General features: G+C 46.1%; 1 protein-coding gene across 1 annotated transcript; it reads right to left on the reverse strand.

Annotated features, from left to right (window-relative positions):
- Window positions 1–835: 835 nt before the first annotated feature.
- Window positions 836–2,788, reverse strand: LOC137468530 (endogenous retrovirus group K member 7 Gag polyprotein). Its single transcript, XM_068180326.1, has one exon. It carries the CDS (start codon window positions 2,786–2,788, stop codon window positions 836–838), a length of 1,953 nt encoding a protein of 650 aa, XP_068036427.1.
- Between the last annotated feature and the right edge of the window lie 6,465 nt (window positions 2,789–9,253).

Here is a 9,253-nt window from a genome sequence, read left to right on the forward strand (position 1 = left end):
CCCAGTGTGACGGCCAATCCTGTGCTGGGTTCACCGTGCAATCTGCGCCCGTGTCTAAGAGCATTTCAATGCGTTTAGACTCCCCACCCCCTCTGACATTACACCAGATTTTGGGTTTGTCCCTCCCGACAGCCTGGACCCAAGCAACTGTGGGCCCTTGTTTCCCAGTGCTTTCAGGTAGACTTGGCACTGGGATAGCTTGTGCTATGATTTGTCCTTTGGGGAGAAACAGGGGTGGGTGGAAACAGTGCAGCCAGAGAACAAATTGCCCAGGATCTGATGTTATCATCCCTGGAGCAATTTCGATGTCTTGTGGTGTGTGTTTGGTGTCCCCAACGATGATGACTTGGCACTGGGATAGCTTGTGCTATGATTTGTCCTTTGGGGAGAAACAGGGGTGGGTGGAAACAGTGCAGCCAGAGAACAAATTGCCCAGGATCTGATGTTATCATCCCTGGAGCAATTTCGATGTCTTGTGGTGTGTGTTTGGTGTCCCCAACGATGATGTACTGACAGCGAATTTCGTGCCAGGTACCCTGCTGTTGTGGGTTCACGGAGACAAAATGCCAGTCAGTGTCTTTCAGGTGGAGCGGTTCCGTCAGCTGCAACCTGAAAGGCTCATTTACAGAAGTTGTGGTTAGAATGGGTTTGCCTAAGTCATAGCAAAGGTTGTTTGCTGTCACGTTTGGTGGTGGACCAGCAGAAGTGGTCTTTGAAGCACCTGCTTCGCTTAGAGAAATTGAGACGTCACCGCGCGCTTGGTGTTTCCCACCTCCCTCATTCCCTTGGCCTGCTCTTTTTGTGTCTGCACGCCTGGCAGGCCAGCGCTCCCCCCTCAGTTTTTTTGTTGTTGTTGACCCTCTGGGAGAGCTTGTAGTTCTCTTTCCCTGCTATTTACAAATTCATCAAACTGTCTTTTCAGGGGACACTGGTGAGCCCAGTGCCCAAGGTTCCTACAAAGCATGCATGGCTTTGTGGGGTCCACCATTGCTGGTCTTCGCTGCTGCCCAGTGTGTCGCTGTGCTGATGGAACGGGTGCAGGGCTGGCAACAGCGACTCTCTGTGGTGGTCTTGGCAGCGGCTTTGGTCTGGTGTCCTCAGCAACACTCATCAGAGGCACTTTCCTGCTACAGACTAGAAGCATATCGTTTAGAGTAGGAGGCGGGTCTAGAGGTAAGCTTAAAATTGCAGTTCGACATTGTTCATTAGCATTTGCCAATGCCATTTCCTCCAAAACTTCTTCCCTCGCATTCTCTTTCCTAACTTGGACTTCAATCGCTCTGGTCAATCTTTCTACAAATTTTGAGAAAGGCTCTGATGGTAGCTGTTTGATCTTACTATAAGGCTCTAGAGGCCCATCAAGTTGAAGAGTAAAGAAGGCCTTTTCAGCTGCTTCTTTGACTCTCTCAAGGACTTCTACAGGGATTGTTGCAGCTTGGACTGGGGCCAAAGACCATTGACCCTCACCAGAGAGATGCTCAATGGTAATTGGGAGACCATTGACATCTTTTGCCGTTTTAGGATCAACATGCAAGGCTGGGAGAGCCTCTTTCAGCAATTGTTTCCATGTAATTTCCCATAATTTGAATTCTGTAGTGGTCATGAGACATGCAAAAAGCTGTTTTAAGTCATACGGGACCACTACAGCTCTGCTTAATTCAGCATTTAAAAGGCCACGGAAGTATGGGCTGTGTGAGCCGTATTGGTTATGAATTTTGCAAATTTCTTTTATTATTGGTAGGGCAAAATTTCTCCAATTAGCAGTTGTGGCTCCTCCCGCTTGCCCTGCTTGCTGATATGTAACAGGAGCAAGTGAGAAAAGGGGACCCTGTATTGGGTCTGCGGTTCCCTGTTCCCTATGGTTTGAATTGCAAGCATTGGGATCACCTGTAGGGGTACAGGGACAAGCAATGGGCGTGTTCCCACCGTGGGAACCCAGGGAGGGGGCGGGGAGACCGTGGGAACGGGGGGCGGGGACACTGTGGGAACAGTGGGCGGGGACACCTGGTGACATCACGTCAGTAGACGCCCCCTGGGGAGGGTATGGGGGCGGCGCCGAGGGAGTGACAGAAAGGGTGGGGGGAGGGAAGGTATCACGAGGATTAGCAGGGGTGATGGGTAAGAAAGGATTTTTGGGATGCCAAGGGGGATCATGGGAAGGAGAAGACCAGGTGGGAGATATTGCCATGTGGCATCCGCCATTTTGTGGGCTCTCTGGTGACTGGGAGCCATATTTGAAATCACTGCTCTCTGAAAAACCAACACGTGCTCGGGGTTTCTGAGCTGGGGAGACAAGGGTTGGGGGAGAATTCCACTCGGTCTGGCCAGAACCTCGTGGACAGGGGGTCTCGGACATTTTAAAGTGCTCAGGGAGACCAGCTGCCTGGGCGTGAGCAGATTCTGTTCCCTTTAAAATACGAAGTTTTGGGGTACAGGGTTGGGAATTGGGGTGAGGGGGAATAGGGAGAGCAGAGGCACAATCGTTGCTGTTTGGCTTTTCCTTCACTTCCCTTTGTTTGGGCAAAGCAGATCGAATTTGCAAACTCCAGAACACAAATTTAGCAGTAGAAGTATTTCCAGATTTCCCAATTTTTACCAATTCGCGTCCAACAGTGTCCCAGAACTGGGTGCTGCGGACATCCTCGGGTGAGACTTGTGGGAAGTGGAGAAAAAGCCATCTTATAAACTGCTTCAATTTTCCCTTAGAAAACGACACATTTCCACCAGCTAAAATTCCTAAAATCTCATAATAAACTCCTTTTTGTGTAGTACTAAATTTGGACCCCATCTTAGATGTTACAAGCACTACACAAACCCCACTGACCTAAAACAAAGCCAAAATCGCAACCGAATTCCAAAAACCGCAGTCAGGAAGCGAACACCCACGTGGCTTTCAGCCCTGCACAAAGCAGCAGCTTCTGCGAGCTTTAAACTGCCGCCGGCAGCTCCTGCTGACTCCCGCGCGCCACGTGGCTGAGCCGCGCCGCCCGCGCGCACCGAGGAAGCGAAAGCCGCGGTCACCCCGCCGCCCGCGCCCCCCCGCCGCCCCCGGGAGCCGCCGCGGCCCGCGCCGACGCTGCCGCGGTCGCGCTGCCGGGTGCCGCTGCCGCGCGGACCCCCCACACTCCCCCCCCACAGAAACTCGCGCCGAGAGAGGCACGGGCGGAGCCCGCCGCTCCTCCCGGCCGCGTCAGCAGAGCTTCCCGCGGCTTTTAAAAACGGCAAAGCCGCGCCGTACAAAGCTGAGCCACACGTGCTGCTGTTCCCGATTCTGCGGGGCTCCGTAGCCTAAACCTGCCCTAATAAGGGCGAAAAAGACGGGATCCCTCCGCAGGGATTTCCCTTTGAGTTTCCCACCCCCCCGTGGAGTGGAAATACTCACCCAGATCGGTGCGAAGGCTCCTTGGTCTGTCGGGGTTTTCTCTTCACCTGAACAGGACCTCCCCGGGGCTGGAGAAGCTACCCTGTCCTCCTCTGAGAAGTTGGCTCACCAGAAAGGAGCTTTTCTTCTCCGAGGTGCAAAACGCTTTTAAAACGCTTTGTAACAATTCATTGCATAATTCAAATGACCCCTACACTACAAACAGCTAACATGTTTATGCTGGCAGAACTGTCAGTGCATTTTTGTTATAGGAAGCTTGGAGGTCTGCTACAAATAATCTCCAAAGAGTAAGTCTAATTTGCAGCTAAAGTTGGCATATTTCCTGCTATCTGAAATTAGATCAGAGAGTTAGGCTGAGATGAAAAAGCCCTATTAACTCCCTAGGCTTCCAGTTCCTGCTTATTGGTGGAAATTAATGTTTTGAACTTTATCAACCATTATCTAAAGAAGTCTGGAGTCAGTGGTAACAGAGTGATTCAAGAGAGACTTTACTGCCAGCTTCTATTGAAGTACCATAGGTGTGGCAGGAGGTCTCGGAAGAGATCTACTGGGATTACCATGGGAAACTACTGTGGTGTAGGGGCATGGTAATAAGATTCCCGCCGTTCCCTATGTCCATCATTTGGTGTACCCTCCCCAGTTAATGTCAGTTAAACAATGGTACCATCCCAGGTTCTGGAAAGTTCTTTGTTCTAAGTTCTGTTATTGGTTCCCTCCTTGTAACCACTCCTTCCCTTATCTCCCATTGGTTCGTACTATCCCTATCCCTCCCACAAGATCTTACCCCATTGGAGGTATGTACCCCGACCCCACCTCCTCTCTCTCGGATATAACCCCTATCCCCTCCTTGGGGGGGTGGCTCTGAAGGCTCTGGTCACCCAGACCTGGGAGTTCAGGCACTCAGGGTAGCTCCCCTCTCAAGAGGTTGTCTTCCTTTGCTCCTTTTACCTTTTCCTGCCTTTTCCTGCCTCGAATAAACCTCTGAGAACTGCAGCGCTCCGTGTGACGACCCATCTATTTGGTGGATTCGAGCTTTAGTCATCTGGGGCTCCTGCAGACCAGCGACCGGCGGGTTTCCCTGCGGGACCTAGGTCTGGGACGCCTCACATAGGCACTCTACATAAATATCCACATGAAAACTTTATTTAATGGTTACATGAAGCTGAACAATAGTCAGGAAGGATGGTCGAGTGGCCAGCATGCCAGGCTGGCAATTATAAGGAGTCGGAGACATTCCTTGCTCCAAGGTACTATTTAATAATTTCTGCATGACCTAGAAAAATTCTCTTTGGGGGAGGATGAAAGTGGGGGAGGCTAACCAAAGGTTGACTACAGTTAAGCAAATCTTTGTTTTTCCTACAGCTTGTGGAAACAGAGAGGCTCCTTCAGACAAAGCAACCCAGCTTTTGGTGTTCAGTGACTGGAGTTAGCCTTTGATACAATCCATTTGTCATCTGTAAAACAGAAATAGCACTGCTCCACCTCATGGGAACATTAGACAGATGGATAGTTTCCTCTGCTTCCTAGAGACCTCAACCCGCCCTGGACAGGCACATCAAAAGCAAACACCATAACTCTCCCCACATGGCTCTGCAGCTTCCCTGGGGCCTTTGGTGCTGAGTCTGGGCTTTGCATTTCAGTTTGCTTTCCACATAACTTCAGCAACTCTAAGGTTTGCCACAGCTACATGTTCCTCTCCTCCTGCACAGCTTGGAAAATATGAAAATGTATAAGCTCCTTTTAAACATCAGGATATGGAAGGGACAGGTAGAAAGACAGCAGAAAGGAAGGCACAAGAAATCATCCTCTTGGGAAGTACATTTGAACCTCAGTTCTTAGAACCTCTAAACAAGGAAGATATTTGTCAAGTTGTATTTTGTTCTGCCAAACACATGGGAAAGGAAGCAATTTTTACATCCTAAGACTAAGCACCGAAACACAATGTAATTCTAGAGTTAATATGTAGACAAAGGAGGAAATGTCATTAGGTCAGTCTACTTTTGTTCAGACAGAACCATAGAGAATTTAGGCTATCTCTTAGTTCTGGTAATTAGCCCGAGCAGATAAATCAATGTCTTAAGCTCTTAATAGCTACAGAAAACAATACTAAAGTTTGGCTTATGTTTCAAAAGAACGTGGTGGTTTAAAGCAATCCATTATTCCACACAGTATGTGGAAATTTTCTGCAAAATCCAACAAAAAATTACAACTTAAAATCTGCAGTGAAACTGAATCTTCACAGACAGAATTCTGAGGGTACCTTCACCCCCTCCTCCACACCACAAAATTCACCAGCTAAACCCCTGCATTTACAAATTGAGATTACCCTTCTCCATCTTTGCTTTCTAGTACAAGTGGTTGTTTACACTCTGTAATTTTCCTCTTGAAGAGGACAGACAGGATCTAAAAACACTTTAAGGGAAACAGGAAGAATCTACCTTCTTAGGCCTGTGTTCACAGCAAAGCCAACATAACTGAACTGGTGTCTCAGGAATGGATCCCATCCAAACAAAGGGCCATTTGCTTAAAGCCTGATAATGGTTAAAAGCCAAGCTGGTGGCAGCCGAGAAGCCAGGGGTCAAAATTCAACTGAGTGTAATTTATTCTCCTGGCTACACAAACACCCTGCTGGAGGGAATGCAAAACCCAGTTGCATACAACCAGAATTGCAGTACTATCCCAAAGGTTCATTCCCAGGAAATTTAAGCAATTTCAGAAAATTTCTCTCAGTCCCTTCCAACAAGCAGCAGTGTATCACAGCAGGGGAAGCAGCAGGTGCATCTCTGATGTCTCGTGATTGAATAGATATGTACAGGGTGAACAAGGTAACACGGCTGAGTTGCAAGGCAGAAGTCGGCAGAAGCAGGCTCACTTCTTTCACCATAACATTATATAACTAAAGCAGAGCTAGTTTACAGAGAAATGAGTAACTAACAGAGAAATGGCAACTAACTGCCATTGGAATTTTACTTGCAGACTGCAGTACTTTGGAGAAAAGAGTTTATACAGTTGCTATGAATTTCTCATGTCTCTGTGGGTGCTATCTATACCCTGTATTTTTGGGGAACTAAATAATCCATTGGGTAGGAAGACCTAGACACTGGCAGGGTTGCCCAGAAATGTGAGATCAAGCAATCAAAAATCCCTCCCCTGGTCTGTTGAAGGAAGAAATGGGCCTTCAGGCAACAGAATGTGCTTGTCTTTGGACATGCACTGCAAAAACACACTAAAGGTGAGGGCTTAAATACTCAGGCTGAGATAGTGTCAGTTAAAGCAGCAGTTCTCTCCACTCAATCAAAGAGTGATGGGGACTGTTTACCAAAGGAGAAGTCTTCAGGAAAAAGGAGTCAATTTCTTGCCAGAGGGCAACATGGAGAGGCTTGGTCTCCTCTGCAAATTTAAACTAAACCTGGGGACAAGTCTAGAGTCATTGGATGCTTAATATAGATTTGTAATATTTTGCATTTTAAGCCTGTGGGTGCTTATTTTGCTAAACCTCTTCCTTTAGTGTATGGTTCTGTTGTCCCCAAAGTGTATGATGAGGTGAAATCCACCAGCAAACTGTGGACAGTTTGGGAGACCCAAGAAACAATCTCAAGTTGAACAGAAGGCCTGCAAGTTTCAATACCATGGGGATGTGTAATAAGGACACACAGAACTATTAAAAAGATATGTCTTCACATAGACACAGGAAATTAATGCCTACAGAATAATGGACTTTGAACTAATCACAACAGCCTGTAGAACATTAAAGAAAAACTATGAGACCTGTTTTTAACACAGATGATATATGCTTTTACTAAAGGGCATGTTACTATTCTGAGCTAGTTTTCCAGCTGCAGTTAATAAGCTCTAGGTTCAGCTCCATTTGTGAGACTACAAAAGAACTCTTTATGATATTCCCACCCTAGAAATTGCCTCACTTTGGTCTATTCCCCACAACTACAGTAGCCCCAAGGGAATCTTCAGTTTACTGGACATTTTTGTTATTTGACCTCTAAGATTTAGTAGAGTGACAAAGAGGAGATGTCACATCTTTAAGAAGTTAGCCCAGCATTTCCAGAACCAGGGTAAATGAATCAGGCCAGCCTGTACTCTCTGTGCTGGGAAGGCTGCTCCACCAAAAGGTCTTGGAATAGTCCAAGACCTTTTCCTTTGCTGAGCATCTCCTAGTGTCCTTGACAAAAAGCATGTCTAGCACCTCTAGCACAGTGGAAAATTCCCAAGAGCATGTGGGCACTGCATGCTCAATGTCCTGCCCATATGTGCCCAGGCTGTGCAAGTGGAGCCTCCAGAGGAGCTCATGCACACTTGGGCACCTGCTTGCTTGGGTGTGCTCCAGTCCTTGCACTCAACTGTGCCATTGAAAGGAGCCTTGCGACCTCAGAGCTACCCTAAAAACCATTATAGCCACAGCAGGCATGTCTGTTTCTAAACTTCCCATGAGGAGTCTGCTGGATTCTCTAACATGAAATGCACAACAGCAACCAGCTCCAGAGTGAGTGAGTGGCAAAGAGCCCCTTTGGCAAACAGGCGTTGTTTCTTCTCCATTCACACATACCACCGTTCCATTGGTATATTCAGTAAATAACATGTTTATTCTGTCTTATAAATGGTTAACTCTTCCCCAGCTGCTCTAGAGAGCATAGCTGTGTGTAGTGCTGCTATTGTTTTTTATGTATACATTGTTATTTATTTATGATGGGAGCATTAGGAAATACACCTTGTGTGTGAAGCAGAAGAAACTGAATCTCATGGTGTTTTTAAAAAAATGCTCCCTGCCTCTGGCAGCTGCACCAAGTATTCCTGAACCTGACTCTTCCATGAAGCTTATCTGAAAAGAGATAGCACAGGTCTGGATCTAAAATTGTCATGGAACATACATAACAAAATTTTAGAGTAGAGTGAAAGCACAAGTTAAGGAATTTTGTTGAAAATGCAACAAAACAGTTCAATAGATTTCATGTCCAGAAGATATCTCTGCATGTTAGCATCTTAAATCCCACTGTAGTATTTGAATTGGTTGTGTATGTTGCTTCCAGCATGCAGGCTGTTATCTGCACCTTTCTGAGTCTCCTGCTACTGAAGAGGGAGCACAGTGCATACATGAACCTAGTTTACCATCCTTCACCGATTACTACAGTAATTACACAACTCTCTTATAGTGCTGTGCTGGCACATTATTCTGTGCAATATAAAAAATAGCCTAAGTCCAAGTTATTATAGACTGCATTGAATAAAGATTCAGAATACCTGAGACAAATTGAAGGAATAATGTGTAAGGATTGCAGAATATTGAAATTATTCTCTAAAGCAATCAAGACTTTGGACTCAAGGGGAAGAATAGATAGGGGAGCCTTTTTATAGAAGGTGGTAATGGGAAATCACACATTAATTTACAGAAAGCTGTCAATTTTTTTCTGTACAAAGATTTGGTGGCCAGGTTCTGGAGAGTACTAAGGAGTCACTAGAGACCAAGAAATAGCAGAGCTAGAGATATGATATCGCTAGCACCAGTGTTTGTACAAAAAGCTTCATAGTCGTGGATTGATGTAAGTGACACAATTGGATGATTTTCAAAATTTAATTTTTAAAAATGAAGAGAGTATTGCTTTTCATAAAAGCACTTTTCCCATGTCTCATTGCAGTGCTACAGATGAATAGAAATAAGGTACCTCATCTCCTGCTGGATCTTAGTTTTTTGCAAAAGACTTGTAATAATCATCTCTCTGCCTGTAACACAGGTAAACTTAAATTTCTCAGTTATTTATTTAAATCACGTAGGCATCTGAAGAAAGGCATTGCCAAAAGAGGTTTCCATTTCTGTGTGCTAAATATTTTGACTATTCTTAAGCTGAACAGCAAATCCAA

Source organism: Anomalospiza imberbis, chromosome 2, assembly GCF_031753505.1.
Source record: "Anomalospiza imberbis isolate Cuckoo-Finch-1a 21T00152 chromosome 2, ASM3175350v1, whole genome shotgun sequence".
Taxonomy (NCBI): Eukaryota; Metazoa; Chordata; class Aves; order Passeriformes; family Viduidae; genus Anomalospiza; species Anomalospiza imberbis.